Genomic DNA, 19019 nt, shown 5'->3' with positions numbered 1-19019 from the left:
TAACCCACCTGTAGTCCGTTGACAGCAGCTAAACCAAAATGAAAAAAACACTCTCCACAAGGTCCAATCATGTGTTTTCACACAGCGTTTGATACTGCGCAGCTATCTTGTTCTTAAAGGAGTCTTGTGGACATTCTGTAAGCTTCCCTGGGAAAACATTTCACCCATTCCTTATTAATGGCTATGTGTTTAACTCACAGTTGCTTGTTTTATATTTGTTGGCTTTATTTGTTTCAGGCTGTCCAGTATGGCTTTCGCCCAGCTGAGTAGCATGGCCTGTTTATTGTATTCTTTTCACGAGTACTCACTTTCTGCAAACAGGCCTTTACATTTTGTTCCGGTCTTGTCACATTTGCTGTGCATTCAAAGACAGAGGTCCAATGTCAGGCTCTGTCTTCGGAGGGAACTTGGTGTTTACATTTCTTTCTCAGACTTCAAAGTGAGAGGATTTATGTGACAATCTTGTGGAGTACTGGGGATAGGAAAGGTTTTTTCTAGTACACAACAAAATTTAAATGTCTGTATATGAACCATGCAAATATTTCAGAATATATCAGAATTATGAAAGCACAAAAGAAGCACATTATTTTGTAATTCTGACGTGTGGTGGAAACAATTTTTTAATACAATCAAAACAAATCAATACATTAGTAATGCCATTTCCACCTATTACCATTTGTTCGCTGTATAGTTTTATCAATAAATCTGTATGTCTGTGCAGAAGTAATGGCCATTTCATGTGAAAATGTAATGTTTGTAATGGAAGTGCGCTACCACACCTTGCATACTCCACTCTAAGCCACTCCACACCACTTCACTCCAGGCCACTCTACACCACTCTGCTCCATTCCACCACCCTCCACTCTATGCCAATGTACTCCACTTTACTCCACTCCACACCACTCTCCTCTATGCCATTAACGTTTAGTCATGCTCTTCACCACGCATGCCTCCACAACATCAGGTAAGGGTGTGTGTGTGTTTAAGGTAAAAGAAAACCTTGCCAACCTATTCCCTAACCCCACCCATATAACCTAAAAACACCCTTACCTACCCCTAAACCCTAAATTTAATAAAAATATATATATATATACACACAAACACACACACACACACAAACGCACACACACACCTTATATACACTTACCTTGCGCTGTAAAGGCATGCGTGATAAAAGTTTGAATTGCAAAGGCAATGCATGCCAACAGTATTGCGAGATAAAGGATGCGTGGTAAAGGCATTGCTTTGTAAATCTTACGTTGTAAAAGCCGTTTCCCATGTAACACATGGCTAAAACACATTGGCATAGCCAATAGCTCTTGCATGGGGGTGAATTATTGGCTTTGCCACCAACTGTTGTTTTGTAGTCCTGTAAATAACATCAGTGGCGCATTCCACTCCCCTAATTGCATCGAAGATCGATAAAGAGGAAGGGACAAAAAAGGAGAGAAATATTTCATACTGATTTTCATATAGTATGGAAGTAAAGTCCTCTCTTGTAGGTACTTGAGGGATCTTTTTAGTTAATCATGTAATTATACAGTGCAACTGTACTCATCAACTAATGCAATATATTATTTATTCTCCGACTGCATTTTTTCATGGATGTAACTGCACTTTTAACTGACTCGATTTTTAATTTTAATGCTCATCAATTGGCTTGTATAAACGTTTGACCTACCAAACTGTACTTGACCAACTAATGGAGCTATCAAAATGTTTTGACAAGAAAGTTGTGGTGATTAAAATACATGCATGTGACCAGAGTAGGTAGATTGCTAAGGACATCTTTTTTGGTTTCCAAAATTGGCCCATTTGTAGTGCGATGAGCTACAACAGTGCAATTAGCGCTAACCTTTTTTATGGAATAAGGGCAGGATATCCTTTAGCGAAGGATAGGAACTGCTAGCTTCAACAGTCAATGACACACTGTACAGAATTAACTCACAGCTGGGTCTGGGGTACAGCATGAGAAAGGTACGCCACATCTCTCCCGGCTATTGTTGTCAAGCGTGCAGTTAAAGTATTCATTCAAATTCCAGTCATCCGGACTTTGGGCACCACAGCACATATTCTGCAGAGAAAAAAAATACAGTAGCAGTTACAGACTAATTTTCATTTAATTAAGCTTTTATACATGCTCATAGCACCAGAGTGCTCTGCAATATGAACAATGCAGTGTTTCGAGATTTTGCAGATGCTAGACAGGACTGTTTCTAGAGCAAATGTTAAAGGAGGTTGCTTCCATTGCTGGACATGTTGCTGAATAATCCTGGTCAGTTTGTCTCCTTTTGGAGAGGTTAAGGTAGACTGGATTCATGGTCTTTGGCAGAACCTTCGGTATACTTTCTGAAATATCATTAGCTAGCTGACTATGCTGGTACAAGGCTTAAGAACTCAGAGGGAGGCCATGTATATAAAAAGAATGGGGTAATGTTCAATCATATTTGCAAGTGCCAACTGGTCAGATAGTAACGTTGGCTTTACTCAAAAAAGGTCATTTGTGCAAGTCTTCTCCTTGGGCAAAGACTAGTCATAGTACAACCACTCTTTGGCCAGTTGTGCTTTAACATTAAAGAGGGAGAGGATGAACCATGACCAGTCAGCTGATTCTAAAGCGAAGTCCACATGCTAGGACTATTAGATTTATTTAGACGTTGTGATTGTAGGATCTACACATTTTGCAGGTAGACTAGCTCTTGATTGGTCTCATGTTTGTTTTACTACAAGCTGATTCCTATTTGTGATAAAGATGTTGGGATAAACTAGAATATAAAAATCCATGCACACGCTGAGGACGACTGTAAACAGACCAGAGGTTTTTTAAAGTACAGAGTGATCAAGGGCAGCAATATCTCTGAACAGGTCCAGGAAGACAAATAGAATCAATAGGCTTGTGTCAAGAAGGCAATAAAGAGGTTAGCCAACCTGTAGGGTAAAATTATAGCAAAAGAGAAAATCCAAAATAAAGAATGCATTTTGTCTTGTAGATGACAACAAGATTTTAGAGGAGGGTGAGTAAGGAAAATATTACTTAGCCTGTAAGCATATGCATGTAGCATGCAGTGCTGTAAATTGACATGCTGTGCATACTCCAGCCATCTAGTGTTGGGCTCGGACGTGTGCAACTTGTTTTTCAATGAAGAAGTCTTCGAGTCACGAATTATGGGGGATTCCACCCATTACTGGTAATGAGCATGGGCATCAGCTCCATTGTTAGATTTTTTCCTTTCCATAATCTGGTTTGGACGTGCATCCTGGCAGCTTCGTGTCTACGCCCTCCACTGTTCGGCAAAGCTACCTCTCGGTTCTTCCACCCTAATCTGCATAAACAGTCTCCTTCTGCTTCGTCACATCCATTGACTTTGATAACAGAGTTCCTTACACTGCCTCCAACCTCCCTTACCTGGGGCCTTCTCTTCAGCCTCTTCCACAGCAAACTTAAAATCTGTAATGGAAAGAACCCTTTTCCAGACACTGTCCACAGTGCCATTCGAAATACCACTGGACGGATCACCATTGGGTCTGTAACTAGCTTCTCTCCCTGGAGCATTACCTGCCTCACCTTCCGATACAAAAATACACCCCTGTACCTTTAAGATTGACACCTAGCTCGACTTACCATGGCCCACCGTCAGGAAGACAATACCCCTGAACTCTTCAGGGGCAAGATTTCAAGGCGGAGCCACAGCCAGAGACTTTGGGTCAACAGAGCGTCTGCCTCAGCCCAGAACTGAGCTCACACACCAACTGTGAGGCAGAGGAAGTGCTCTTGTCCTACAAAAACGTTGACTGTGTGAACGACATAATCCTCCACATCCACAATGGCAACGACAGGCCAAGCACCGACCTCAAGAGGGTCGTGCATCAAGCCCCAAAGTCTGTGTTCAGACTTCTGGTCAACCAGACAAAGGCCTCAGTGCAGGGTCCAAGCCAACCACTGGGGCCAAATCAGCTGTTCTAGCCCAGTCCATGAGTGCTGACTAAGCCTTTGAAGGCAGCACAGAAAAATGCTTTGGCTCCCAAGTATCCTTCAGTAGCGAAAAGTCACATGAGGTGCAAAAACAAGTGTCAGCTTTGAAGTGTTGGGAACCCAAAGCCCCATCATCAGTTGGACAGAGGACCAATAGAAGCTTTGAAACTATCACTGGCAAGGGCTCAGGGTACATACCATACTGTCACCGGGAATAGAGGACTCAACAGAAAAGAATGAAGCCTGCTCTGTGGTGGAGTTAGTTTTAATCCACTTGCTTCACTAGTCCTATTACACTTTTACACGCTGCATTATTCACCCACACCACTGTCTCCAATAGGGCCTTTTCAAAACATCAAAAGAGCTCCTCCTAATTTGCTTAGGAGTTGTAGCCCACACCACAATGCTTTGTGGTGTAAAGAGGAACCCGATGATGAAGCATGCCACCATTAGTGGGTGTGGGTTTTCATCCAAATAAGGAAATATCCCCGGACACCTAAGTTCACATACCATTACTTTAGCTTCCTAGAACTGGGTGTTTCATTGTGTGTCTGACTTTTGTTGTGCAGAGCTAATACCTGCTGGTCTCTAAATTTCCCCTGGCCCTTTTGGTGTGTATGATATAACTGAATAGACACAGGCACTGTATGAAAGTGTTCAAGTAAATCATAAGAAATGAAATCACAGTTTACAGAGACAACTACACTCTAAACTGAGTGGCCAAAGCTGCTTGTGTTACGAAAAGGAAAGTTACAGTGTTGAACAGTTTCTGGTGATGTGTTTGTAGGTACACCAACTGTGATGTAGAGGGAAGACAAGAATCATGGAAATGTTTCTCCGAGGTTTGTTCACAAGCGATCTAGAAGGAAAGTTAAAGAATAAGTTACTGGGAGGATATTTGTATTTGAGGAAAATATTGGTAAAGTTCACGCCAATGCTAGGAACCACGAGCAATTCTGTACCAATCCATATGGAATTATTTGTACGGTCCACCTCTGTGTACTTTACGGGGAATTTAGAGACCCCAAGTTCCTAGGAAAGCAAAAGCACCCAGATGCTATTCATCCAGAACATATAGACTTAACCATTTCAGAGTAGGTAGATGTAAGGTACACTTCAATTTGAGATCGGGCCAAATGGGAATAGCGATTTTCAAATCCCGCTTTTTTTCCAAATTACATTTAGCAAATCGCTATTCATAATGTATAAAATGTATATCGACCAATTCATGACTACATGAGGTAGGTCGCAGTTTGTGACCCATATGGGATGACAGCTGTCACAAGGATGGTGGCCTGCTAGTTAGCATACCAACATGTCTGTAATAGCTTTTAAATACAGCAACTTATTTTTTTTTTTGTAAATGCAGCCAATTTTCCTTAAAGAAAAACAGAATGCGTTAAAAAAAAAAGAAAAGAAATAAAAAAAACGTACTGTTTTTCTTTCTTTCTTTTTTTAAGTTAGGCAGTGGTCCAGGGAACCACTGGCTGCTATTAAAAAACATTTTTTACCATACTTAAAGGGGACCCGTTCCCGTTTGCAAATGGGCTACCACAAGTTTTGAACTGCTGATAAAACATTAATATTTTTTTCATGAATACATACCATTGCGAAGCGGTATGTGGACGGGATGCCCTAAACATGCCCATTCCAAATACCGAATCACAAACCCAAACCGGGATTCTGTAGAATCGCACTTTGTTGGTTGTACATTTAAAAAAAAGTATTTGCAGCAGCAAATGGCCAGAGTCTGCAAATTAGTCCATTTGTGAGCTCAAAAATGATTTGTACATCTATTCCACAGACATTTAACTCCAGTTGGGTAAAAAGTGATTACTCATGAACATTTAAAAGAGTTTCTTTGTTCCAAAGTAAAGTTTTTGTGGGGCTCACCCAGGAGAGATCTGTAGAGAATACATCACGTTATTCCTGCCCACGTAAAAATATTTGAGACATTCACCGAGGAGTAATTCTCAAAGAATATGGAAAAGGAATTAGTTACTTACCTGTACACTATAGTTCTCCAGTATTATCTTTCATAGATTCACATGCTTGTATCTTCCCGTCATCATGGTGGGAGTCTCACGTTAACAGAATGACCAAAGCAGTATCATAGAGAAGAAAACTGCATAGAAAAGCCCCTAGGGACTGTAGTATTTGGTAACCAGACCTCCTCATTGTTTGGTCCAAAAGTTAGCCAATCAGCATTGCTGCCCTGCCCTCACACTCCCCAGCAGAAGCTTCCTGCCTCAGACTTACGGCCCCAAGTGAGAGACATGGATAAATACCGAGACAATAGGTTCTGCCTGAGAAACGGGGAGGTGGGCGGGCTGGAGAACTATAGTCTACAGGTAAGTAACTAATTCCTTCTCCAGTATTACATCTTTCATAGATTCACATGCTTGTATCAGAGTAGCAAGTAGTACCCACAAAGCCTGCAGCGTTTCCAGGACAGAACCCAGAAGGAAGTTCTGCAGCTGAAATATATTAGAACATGATCTGAAAATACACAGGGCAGATAGTAATAAACACCATCTATAACCATAGCAGATTTTACACATATATATATATATATATATATATATATATATATATATATATATATATATATATATATATATATATATATATATATATATATATATATATATATATATATATATATATATATATACTGTATGGAGTATTAACAGAGAAACAAAGAATACCTTATTGAAATAGACGTTTCAGAACAGCTTGTCCCACTGCCGTGTCCTCTTTCCAAGCAGTGTCGAGACAGTAGTGTTTGGTAAATGAATGCACACTCTTCCAAGTCGCCGCTCTGCAGATGTCAGGTAGAGACACTCCTGCAAATAAGGCTATCGATGTCGCCATCTTTCTTGTGGAATGAGCAGTCACTCTGGAATGAAGCGGCTTTCCAGCTTTTTCAGAACACTTACTGATAGCCGATGATATCCATCTGGCGATACTCAGTCTTGACAGAGGGAGCCCTTTCCTCTGTCCTTCAAATGCAATAAATAACTGTTTAGATTTGCGGAATGTTCTTGTTCGTTCGATATAGAATTTCAAACATCTAGCGATGTCCAAAGAATGCAACGCTCTTTCCGCTTCAGATGAGGGATTGCTGAAGAAGGTAGGCAAAATAATTGGCTCATTCAGGTGAAAGGAAGTAGGGACCTTGGGTATAAACGTAGGATTTGTCCTTAGTATAACCCTGTCCTGCCGAAATTGCAGAAAAGGCTCTTCCACTGAAAAGGCTTGAATTTCGCTAACTCTCCTCGCCGAGGTAAGAGCTAGCAGCAGGGCTGTCTTCCAAGAGAGGAACTGTAAGTCTGTCTTGTGTATAGGCTCGAATGGCGGCCTTATAAGTGGCGTCAAGACTGTATTGAGATGCCAGGGTACTGGCTGTCATTGAATGGGTGGAAAAGCTCTAAAGAGCCCTCGAACGAACTCCTTTATGAGTCTGAGACCAGAGAGTCTGGCATTCTCCTGAATCTTGAAATTGCCGCCATATGCACCTTCAGCGAGGCATGAGACAGACCTGCCTTTGATAACGACAACAGGTAAGGCAGAATACCTTTTGGGGGTACCGTCAACAGATGCAGACTTTGACTGGTACACCAGTGACAGAAGCGTGTCCATTTGGCTGTGTATGTCTTGTTGGTTGACATAGCTCTGGATTGTGAAAGTATTTGTCTGCAGTCTTGTGGAATACTCATGGCTTGGAATTCCCGCTCATGAGGTTCCTTGCGAATAATTTTAGCGATGCTAGGTCCGGATGCAGAATTTGTCCGTTGCTCATTGATATGAGGCTCTGGAATGTCGGGAATTGCACCTTGTTGCCTTTCGACATCTGCAGTAGATCTGAAAACCATGCCTGCCTTGGCCAAGCTGGTGCTATCAGAATGACATGACATGGTTCTGATCTCATTTTGCGAATCACTCGTGGTATTAAAGGAATTGGTGGGAACGCGTAAGCGAATATTCCCGTCCAGTCCATGTGAAACGCATTTCCCTTGGAATCCCGCTGAGGGTACCTGGACGCAAACTGATCGCATTTCAAATTGTCCCGGGTTGCGAACAAGTCGAACGTTGGTGTGCCCCATCTTTGAAATACTCTGTGAAGCGGAGTGTCGTTCAGTTCCCACTCGTGCAACACACTCGTCGTGCGACTTAGGACCTCTGCCCTTGTGTTGAGGGTGCCCTATATATGCTGCACCTGAATAGAAATGTTGTGGTTTATCAGCCATTTTCAAATCCTTTGCGCCAGCGCAGAAAGTGGTTTGGATCTTGTTCCTCCTTGCTTCAGAAGATAAAACAGTCGTGGTGCTGTCTGTCTGAATGAGCACTGACTAGTTCTGTATTCTGGGCAGGAAAGCTTGAAGTCCCAGAAACACCGCTTTGAGCTCCAACACATTTATGTGAAGCTGTGCTTCCCACTCTGACCAGTGGCCCTGGATCTCCAGCTCCTGGAGGTGCGCGCCCCATCCTTGCAAAGAAGCGTCCGTCGTCATCACGTATTTGTGAGTCTGAGGTACAAAGTTGAGACCCTGATTCAAGTTCTTCTGAACCTTCCACCATGACATGGCCACTTTCATACGGTGAGTGATAGTAATCCGATCTTCGAAGGTTCCTTTGGACTGAACCCACTGCTCGTCTAGATGTTCCTTCAAGGGTCTCATTCGAAGACGGCAGTTTGGAACCAGTGGGATGCAAGAGGACATCATCCCCAACAAGGATTTGTACATCCGCACAGAAGTGAACCTTTTTGTTTGAAGGGATGTAGCGTGGCTTATTATTTTTCTCATCCTTTCTTCGGACGGGTATGCTTTCGTTTCCTTGGTGCATATCCATGTCCCTAGGAATTGAATGCCCTGAGCTGGAATCAGTGAAGACTTTTCCAAGTTGGTCCTTAATCCTAACCGATGGAAAAGGTGGATGCAGCACTGAAGGGACCTTCTGGCTCTTGTGAATGATGGTCCCGTCACCAGCCAATCGTCTAGATATGGGTAAATGCAATGCCCCTTCAACCTTAAGTGGGCCGCCACCGGGGCCATGCATTTGGTAAACACCCTCGGGCCGATTTGAGGCCAAATGGCAACACTTTGAATTGGAAATGGCGACTCTCCACGGCAAATCTTAGATATTTCCTGTGCTTCCGATGGATTGGAATATGGAACTATGCATCCATGAGATCCAACAAAGCCATGAAGTCTTTCCTCCTTAACAGTAGGAGGATCTCCTGTAACGAGAGCATTCGAAGGGAATTTTCTTTATGTATTGATTCAGATCCCTCAAATCCAATACCTGTCTCCACTTCGTAGTTTGCTTCTTCTTAATGAGGAAGAAATGCGAATAGAAGCCTTTCCCTCTGTGTTGTTGAGGTACTTCCTCTATAGCCCCCTTCTGCAAAAGTGAATGGACCTCCTTTTGCAATTCCTGACGATGTTGATGATGTCTGATCAACGGGGGATGATCTGGTGGTATTTGTACAAACTCTAGGGTATGGCCTCTGCTTATTACATCCAAAACCCATTTGTCCGATGTTATGGATATCCAATTGTCGAAGACGAGAGACAGATAATGGTCGGATTCCGGGATCTGCTGTGTGGGGAGCGCCAGCATGAAATCATTGTCGCCTGTTAGATTGTTGATTCCTTCCTCTATTGGAGGACTTGCCTCTGGATTGCTGCTGGAAAGAGGAATTTGAAGGTCTATATTGGTTGCCTGTATTGTATTTCTTATATCCCTGCTGGTTATAAGACTGATATCTGTTGGATGGAAATGAAGATCTCTGATTAAATTGGCCCCTTGCACCTCTTTTACGAAAGGACTGGAACCTTCCTTGCTGAAGGGATCCTAGCGCCCTAGCCGTGTCCGTATCTGACTTGATGCCCTGCAGCGCCTCGTCAACATGTTTGCCAAATAGATTTTCGCCATCGAATGGCATGTCGACAATCTTCACCTGCACCTCCGGACGAAAGGAGGTAGCCTTCAGCCAACCCTGTCTCCGGAGAGAAACTGCTCCTGCCATCTGCCTGAAGGCCATAGAGGAGACATCCATGGCAACATCAATGGATTCCGAGGCCGACTTTGCCCCATTACGGAAAATAGCAGCTGCTTCCTCTTTTTTATCCTCCGGGAGCGCAGCCATAATGGGTGCCAAATCCGACCACATTTGCCTGTTAAAACGGCTAATCAAGGCCATCGCATTGGCTGCTTTAATAGTAGAGGCTGCCATGACCGCAAACCTCTTCCCGGCTCCATCCATCCTCCGTCCCTCTTTGTCCGGCGGCACCATTGAAGTAACCACTGGGTTCTTAGAATTCCTCTGAGCTGCTTGAGTCACCACCGACTCCGGTCTTGGGTGTCCTATCAGACAGGCCGGAGAAGACTCTGGTGCTCTATATTTCTTTTCGATTCTAGGAACCGAAACTGCGATGGATGCTGGTGTCTTCAAAATTTTTAGTCCCTCTTCCCAAAGGTGAGGGATGATCGGGATTGACCGAGCAGACTTTCTGGCGTCATCTTTGAAATCATATAAGAAACATTCGGTTTCTTTAACCTCCATCTCCAGTTCAAATCTCTTGGCTGCCTTTTCCATAATGTCATGGAAACCTCCAATATCCTGAGGAGGAGAAGTGGTTGGTGGCGGAGTAGGCGAAGGATGCGACGGCAAAATGTACTCGTTCCATTCCTGACCTCCCGTAGAATTTCACCTTCCTCAGGTTGCTCATCATCATCAGTGTCTGTTAGGTCATCCCTGATTGTGACCACTGGAGGTGACCTCACAGACTGCGTGTGAGGAGTAGAATGGGTTCTCGGAGGCTGTGTTGCAGGCGCTGGCGTAGATGGTGTAGGCTTATTCGCCTCTGGAAAACGACGATAGTAGTCGTTAATCATGAACCTCAGGTCAGAAACCAAAGCCACAGGTATGGAGACTGACTCTTCTCGCGACTCCTCTCGCGACTCTTCCTCCTGCTCATCTTCCTCAGCATAGTCGCAAGTCTCCTGGAAAGATTTGTATCTTGCAGATTAAGACTGAGCTCTCTCCTTAAAGGAAAACACCTCCTCATCATCTGTGTCCTGGCTCTTTATCTTAAGTTGCGAAGGACTGTAGGCCACTCCAGACGACTCCTCTCCTTCTGAATCCTGTTCCAGCAAAGAAGATGGGGGTAGAGGTGAAATCTGCGTCCACGATGTGAATTCTGCAGATTTGCTTATGGTCCCCGAACCTCTCGACGACTGAAATGAGCGAAAGGAGATCAAAGTCTTCGATTACGGTGAGTTAAACGCCTTTGCCGTTGAAATTACACTCGTCGTCGACGACGAAGTCATCGTCGACGGAGCCGACGTCACTAAAGCCATCATCGACGGGACCGTCGTCGACGGGGTCTCCGTCGACGACTTCGACATCGATTTAATCGTCGACGGTTTCTTCGTCGACGGTATGATCAAACTCGTCGACGTAGTCGTCATCGATACTGTCTTAGCTCCCGTCGTCGACGCAGCTGTCGGCGTCGAAATAGTCGTCGTCGACGGTGAAGTCGTCGACAGAGCTGAAGTCTTCACCACAGATTTTGCAGCAGAAACCAGGGAACTGGTCGACGGAGCAGACCCTGCCCCCTTCTGACCTGACGACTTCTTGATGGGGGTAGGAGGGAGAGATGAGGCCTCCTTCACCTTAGATTTAACCTTCTTAGGCTCCACCATTTCCTCAGAATGTGAGGCCTTTCTCTTCTTAGGAGTTAAAGTAGTAGACTCCTCACCAGAATCTGAATCTGATGCGGCCTTCTTTTTTTGAAGCCACAACAGCAGACGAGCCTCTCTGTCCCTCAGAGTTTTAGCAGAGAAGGTTCTACAATATTTACAATCCTTAGCCACATGCTTCGGATGAGGACAGTATAAGCAGTCCTTGTGAGGGTCTTCAGAGAAAAGTCTAGCCTTTCCACAGGATCTGCAAGGCCTGAAAAGCCTCTTTAGAGCTTTCAGCCATCATAAAAGAAATAGGTACACACAATTCCTTAATCCAGAAGATAATACAGTTGAAAAAACAAAGGTCAACAGTTCACACTGGAACAGCAAACTGAGCAGAGCTCAGGGAGACTCCTTTCTCACACGAAGGCGGTTGGAAATCTGAGGCAGGAAGCTTCTGCTGGGGAGTGTGAGGGCAGGGCAGCAATGCTGATTGGCTAACTTTTGGACCAAACAATGAGGCGGTCTGGTTACCAAATACTACAGTCCCTAGGGGCTTTTCTAAGCAGTTTTCTTCTCTATGATACTGCTTTGGTCATTCTGTTACCGTGAGACTCCCACCATGACGACGGGGAAGATACAAGCATGTGAATCTATTAAAGATGTAATACTGGAGAATTAAACTGTTCTTCAGTAGATGTTCTTTAGGTCTGCCCAGAAGAAATTAATGAGTAACTTTTAAAGTTCAATACCTCTTGGAGGCTTGCTAGTGTAAACGTGATTTAACCAACCTGTTTCCTGAAACGTCTATCAAAGATAAACAAAGAAGAACAATGCACTGGGTGGGTACAATTATGCAATTACATTTTCTTACCATACAGATCTCAGAAGATTTCAGTGTTAAGCATCAACCCTTTGTAGCAGCGTGAACAGTGTACTGAATTGTAGCATTTGTATAGTCTCATACGCCTGATTAAGACCGACATGTTCTCAGGTGTTTGTCTAAGAGGCTACTCCATTTGCTGTGGAAGAATGGTGAGGGTATTTTTTATGGAGTACTTTCTGTTGGAATTGTTGGGAGTCATGCAAGAGGTATGAATGGGTGCTCCAGTTGTGTGCCGATAAACTTGCAAAGTGAAGCAGAGATGTATGAGAGATGAAGTCACACTAATGGATACTTACAATTTTCGATGTGTATGGCTTAGAGGATGTTCTGACCGCTTGTGCTTGGTTGGTAGAGCCTGCATTTATACTGTGGTCTTTGAGGGACGTGCTGGGCGAAGTGGAGAAGGTTTGGAAGGGAGCTCTCACTGCAACACGGCACTGTTTTGGTGTATGAGCTGATACAGTTAAAATATTCAGGCTTTTAATACTAGTACATATGATTTTGAAGCAAAAGTGGTTCGAATAATTTGTTAGACAGGATTTGTCTTGTGAACTGTGCAGTTTCCTGGCTTACAGAGAACTACAGAGGAGATTTTGGTAGGAGTTCTTTAACAGTAATGGACCATGGTTCAATGAGGAGGGGGAGGGTTCAGGCTTGTGAATGGAGTTACAGCTTTGCTGGCCTGGATGGAATGGTCAAGAGTAGAGTTATGAGGTAAACTTGGGTGGCAAATAGGCCATTAATATGTAGTCCTTAACTTATCAATGCTCCTTTTTCAGTTTAATTACTCTCCTGATGTCTCATCTAAATAAGCCACTGAGAGGAACCGTCTCAAGTGACTGTTCTCCAAGCAGAATATATCATCAAAGTAAGAAAAATACATTAATTGAAATGAACACGTTTAAAAACGAGGAAACACAAGTAGCAGTCTTACAGCTTTCTGCAGTGAGTCGATGAGATTCTGGAGGTCAATATCATCTCTGTAAGCCTTAATATTGTTCTCGAAGAACTCCTTGACTCTGTCCCTCACCCAGTCCTGGAAAAGGAAAGCCAGCACGGCCACAGCCAACTCCAAGAAAAAGATCAAAACGATGGCGCCACAGAACTGAGAGGAAACAAATGTGCAAGTTAATGGTTACAGCATCCCTTCAAATCATCTTCTCACACATCCTTACATCAAACACTTCCCTCTTCTCAAGGATTCTCAAGTCGGTTCTTGGCAATATGATCTTATGGCACATTAACCATGATACAGTTCTTACAAGAGAATAAGTAGCAATGCACTCAAAGTTGAAGTCCCACAAGAGCATGAATACGTCTCAATGTAAGTTATGACATCCACATAATCTGTTACACTTGCCTTCAATAAAACATATTTACAAAGTATAGATGTATGAACAGTGAGTATGAAAACACAAACGCATTGAACTAAAGTCATGGATTCACTGAACAGGTTAAACGGTGTAGAGTCAAAATGTTGAGTTTTTAATATCGAGTAAAAAATATAGAATAGACATAATATCGACTAGACAGAATATAGACTACCAAAATATCGAATAGAATAGTATTAATATCGAATAGAATAGCATTAATATCGAATCAAAACTATAGAATGGACAAAATATCGAATGGACAGAATATTGACAACATAAATATCGAATTTGAGGTAAGTAAGTTAATATTTTTAATTTTTGTGTAATATAATTCTGTAGCGGGTTGTGGGTTTATAGGGGAATAGGGTGGGAAGTAATTTAATTATATTTAATTAAATATGTTATTTTATTTATTGGTATTTATTTTGAATTAATTGTTAATTAATTATTAATTGGTAATTAATTAAAATATAATTGGCAATTATTTTTAATTGATTAATTGATAAATATGTTAATGTTAGTAATTTATTTTCTGTAGCGGGTTGTGGGTTTATAGGGGCATAGGGCGGGAAGTATTTTAATTATAAATATTTTAAATATGTTAATTTATTTATTGGTATATATTTTGAATGAATTGTTAATTAATTGTTAATTCATTAAAATATAATTGTTAATTAATTTTAATTGATTAATGTTATTTTTTGTAATTTATTTTCTGTAGCGGGTTGTGGGTTTATAGGGGAATAGGGTGGAAAGTAATTTAATTATAATTAAATATGTTAATTTATTTATTGGTATTTATTTTGAATTAATTAATCATTATTGATTGGTAATTAATTAAAATATAATTGGTAATTTATTTTAATTGATTATTTGATAAATGTTAATTTTAGTCATTTATTTTTTGTAGCGGGTTGTGGGTTTAGAGAGGAATAGGGTGGGAAGTAATTTAATTATAATTAATTAAATATGTTAATTTATTTATAGGTATTTATTTTGAATTAATTGTTAATTAATTATTAATTGGTAATTAATTAAAATATAATTGTTAATTAATTTTAAATAATTGATTACTTGATAATTATGTTAATTTATTTTCTGTAGTGGGTTGTGGGTTTATAGGGGAATAGGGTGGGAAGTAATTTAATTGTAAGTAATTATATTTTTTAAATTTTTACTTTTTGATCTAATTTTTAATTATTTTTAAATTGTTAATTAATTTATTGTTAATTGGTAAATAATTTGTATTAGTAGGTAATTATTAATAAAAATGTATTTTTATTTGTATTTTAATTGATTAATTAATATATATATAAAAATGTTAATTATTTAAATTAATGTGTAATTGGTATTAATATTTATGTTATTTTTATTTATATATGAAGTATTTACTTTCCCTACTGTTGCACTCACTGGAGTGGGAATAGTAATTTTTACCCCTACGCTATCCAACGCTTTCCCTACTGTTGCACTCTCTGGAGTGGGAATAGTAATTTTTACCCCTACGCTATCCAACGCTTTCCCTACTGTTGCACTCACTGGAGTGGGAATAGTAATTTAAACCCCTCCGCTATCCAACGCTTTCCCTACTATTGCACTCACTGGAGTGGAAATAGTAATTTTTACCCCTACGCTATCCAACGCTTTCCCTACTGTTGCACTCTCTGGAGTGGGAATAGTAATTTTTACCCCTACGCTATCCAACGCTTTCCCTACTGTTGCACTCACTGGAGTGGGAATAGTAATTTTTACCCCTACGCTATCCCTACTGTTGCACTCTCTGGAGTGGGAATAGTAATTTTTACCTCTACGCTATCCAATGCTTTCCCTACTGTTGCACTCTCTGGAGTGGGAATAGTAATTTTTACCTCTACGCTATCCAATGCTTTCCCTACTGTTGTACTCACTGGAATGGTAATAGTAAATGTAACCCTCTCGCTATCCTACGGTAAAAATATTGTATATGTTTTGTTAATATGTGTGTATATATATATATATATATATATATATATATATATATATATATATATATATATATATATATATATATATATATATATATATATATATATATATAAAAATTATTATTATTATTTTAAGTTGCTTTAATTATTTATTAATTTTAAGTTTATTTAAGTATTGGAAGTATGTTTAAATTAATTATATTTTTATTATATTCATTTTAAATTACTTTTAAGACATTTAAAAAATTCGATATTTTGCCAGTCTATATTTTTTACAATCGATATTTTGGAGTCGATATTTTTGTACTTACCTGTTTGTAGATAAGAAGTCGATATTCTGGCATTCTATATTTTCTCCACGATATTTTTGCAGGTCGATATTTTGCTCCTCGATATTCTGTCAGTGATCCAGGTTAAACACAAAAAGTGGCATTTCAAGTTTCCCTCCAAATTGGGCCATCTAATAGTTTCAACTATACTTTGCAAGGGTCCTCAAGTGAGTGAGATGGAAGTTGAGATGAAATGTGTTGCCTCAATTTATCAGCCAGAGTGTCAATCAAGACAGGAATTTAATTGATTTAGAAATCAGCCCACACTAAGGTTCTCTTGAAACGTCAACTAACATACTGAAATATATACCACTGTGCAAAGCAAATTATTATTTTCAGGCCAGTGAAGCTGCAAGACTGTCGCAGTGAGGGTAATATGAACCAAGTTTCCATCTTGGTGACCTTTAATCACCACCAACTGAGGACCAAGTTCAGACAACTAACTTGAAAGGTGAAAGGGTGACAGCAGTGCACTGTCCAGTGACTTGAAAATGATTTGCTCTTTTCAGAAAAAAAAGCTTTCAAACACACTGATCAAAACAACTTTATTTGATACTCACAAACTTCAAGAGGCAAATGTTCTCCCGGAGTGCACCGACACATCCAGCAAAGCCGAGCACAAACATCACCATCCCAACCAAGAGGACAAGGTAAACAGGATCAAAGCCATGGAGGCGAGTGACCTTTGTGATGTCAGAAAGAACACCCTGGTACACAAAAAAAATTTGACCATAATTAACAATTTCTTCTTCACAAACAATTGTTAATATAAACGCATGATCATGTCCAATTCAGTTTCCACTCCAGATATAAAATCATGTGATGCTTGCAGTAGGCTGAGAATGGAGATGACACTTAAACTAAACTTTCCACAAAATATTTAAGAGCATTTCAATTATATGCTATTGGCGGAGGGTGGGAGGTTGATGTAATGAGGAAATTATTTTGTTACTGTACAAGCTGTGCGCGATAAATACAGAAGTTACTTTTTTTGCACCATGTTACATACACGCAGTGTGATAAATATGCTAACTGTAAGCAACACTGACATTTTTTACACCAAAATATCATCTTGAAAGTTGTTTTGTAGCTGGAATCTTACTGTTTCAGTTTGGAATTTATAACTTGGTTACAATTTGCCATTGAATTCATGAGTTCTTTGTCCCAGAGAGACTTACGAAAAGAAACTCCTGCTTGATAGGATAGGATGGTTTTGTTGGATATTCTTAAAATAAAGAATATTAGTTAAAAAAACACAGCAGGAAAAATAAGACAATGGGGTTGCAAAGTCCTTTGTGCCCAGTAACCAGTCTGAACCTCAGTTGCAGGTTACAAGTGTATACCCCACCAGGTGCATGGGACTTTCATGCTCAGCCTCTCGTCCCACATGGTGGCAATGCCAGACAAACACGCCAAGGACATAGAAACATTGCATGCAGCGTCATACTCATGGTGGTGTAGGGACACAGAAAACAGGGAAAGCAAGACACAACAAGTAGCTTTTCTCTCAATTTACAGTCCTCGGAAGATGGCAGTGAAGTAGGATGATATACTGTGTACTGAAATAAGGAGTGCAACTGCAACTTTGTTTTCTGACCAAGTCCATGTACTCAGCCTTTTGCAGGAGGGAGAAATTATGGTATTTTCATTTATGACAATTTCTCTTTCTCCCCTCAAATTACAAATTCTGTATCCTACCAAGGATCTTAGCATTCCTATTCCAAACGTCATATCTTGGGAAGAAGGTCTGATATTACACAGACTTGGTAACAATAATTGTTCTTTCTGATCTTTAATATCTTGTGAGATATATATATATATATGCCCTTACAAAAAAAAGCAGTGCGCCAGCTTTGGTGAGATTACAATGCATGCTAATATGTTAGTGCACCAAGTTCAAAGCATTTCGTACCCGCAAAAGTCAAGCTCAGGTGTGGTGACCCCAGTCTTTTTGAAGAACTACTCGGAGGTAAACTACCAGGGACAGAATTCTGTGGACAGGAAGCCCACCTCTAGAAACATCTCACTACCCCATCCCCAGCCCAATGCGAAGACCCTGAAGATCTCCTTTTCAGAAACATTGAACCGTGCGGTTCCTTCAGCTCTGTCTGTAGCCTTTTAGGCATTACACCTTCTCATGCTATACCGGGACCAGGCCACATCTTGTGTGCATTTAGTGCCAAGAAGCCCTTAGGCACGTGAACACATATATATATATATATATATATATATATATATATATATATATATATATAAGTAAAACAGTTCAAAGAGAATTTATTGGGGCATTCACTCATGGAAAGAATGCACAGCAAAGGCAAGCTGCTCTGTCTTTATTATTAAATAGGATACAAGTTATTGAACCAAGTAAATTTTAATTATGCCAAGGAATAGTTTCCATATTGGTATAAATGATCTTGAGTCACAAAGAGTTTGGAACATATAATCAAAGCTTAGGCGAGCAAACAAGTGATGTGTGAGCTGCTTGTGGATTATTATTTTTTCAGTGCTTATTCATTAAATCAGTTCAGTGGACACTTCAACTCACAGATCAGACTTAGGAATGTGAACAATCTCTTGTTGGGACAGCTACGGGACAGTGATTTCCTGGTAATGGACGTGCTAAAAGTGGTAAGAACACAAACTCTTAAACGTAAAGGTATTGAGATTCTTCAAGTAATGTCACCCCTAGAAAAAACTAAAATATTCCTTATAAAAACATTAGCATCTTTCCCAGGAAGGAAAATAAAGGCAACACATACTTATTTCATGGGGATATAGGGTACATTTTTTCTACAT

At 40.5% G+C, this 19019-nt stretch overlaps 1 protein-coding gene across 3 annotated transcripts in view; it reads right to left on the bottom strand.

Moving 5' to 3' along the window:
- Positions 1–19019, bottom strand: part of TSPAN14 (tetraspanin 14) — a 330168-nt gene that overhangs the window by 40178 nt on the left and 270971 nt on the right. For all 3 annotated transcript variants that reach the window (XM_078643329.1, XM_078643331.1, XM_078643330.1), the window contains 3 exons: positions 16781–16927; positions 13489–13659; positions 1949–2074 (listed from right to left, as the gene is read on the bottom strand). In XM_078643329.1, the coding sequence (XP_078499455.1) occupies positions 1949–2074; positions 13489–13659; positions 16781–16927 (444 nt within the window). The remainder of the gene's footprint in view (positions 1–1948; positions 2075–13488; positions 13660–16780; positions 16928–19019) is intronic.

This window comes from Lissotriton helveticus, chromosome 5_1 (genome assembly GCF_964261635.1).
Source record: "Lissotriton helveticus chromosome 5_1, aLisHel1.1, whole genome shotgun sequence".
Taxonomy (NCBI): domain Eukaryota; kingdom Metazoa; phylum Chordata; class Amphibia; order Caudata; family Salamandridae; genus Lissotriton; species Lissotriton helveticus.
This window is presented reverse-complemented; position numbering and strand designations above follow the sequence as displayed.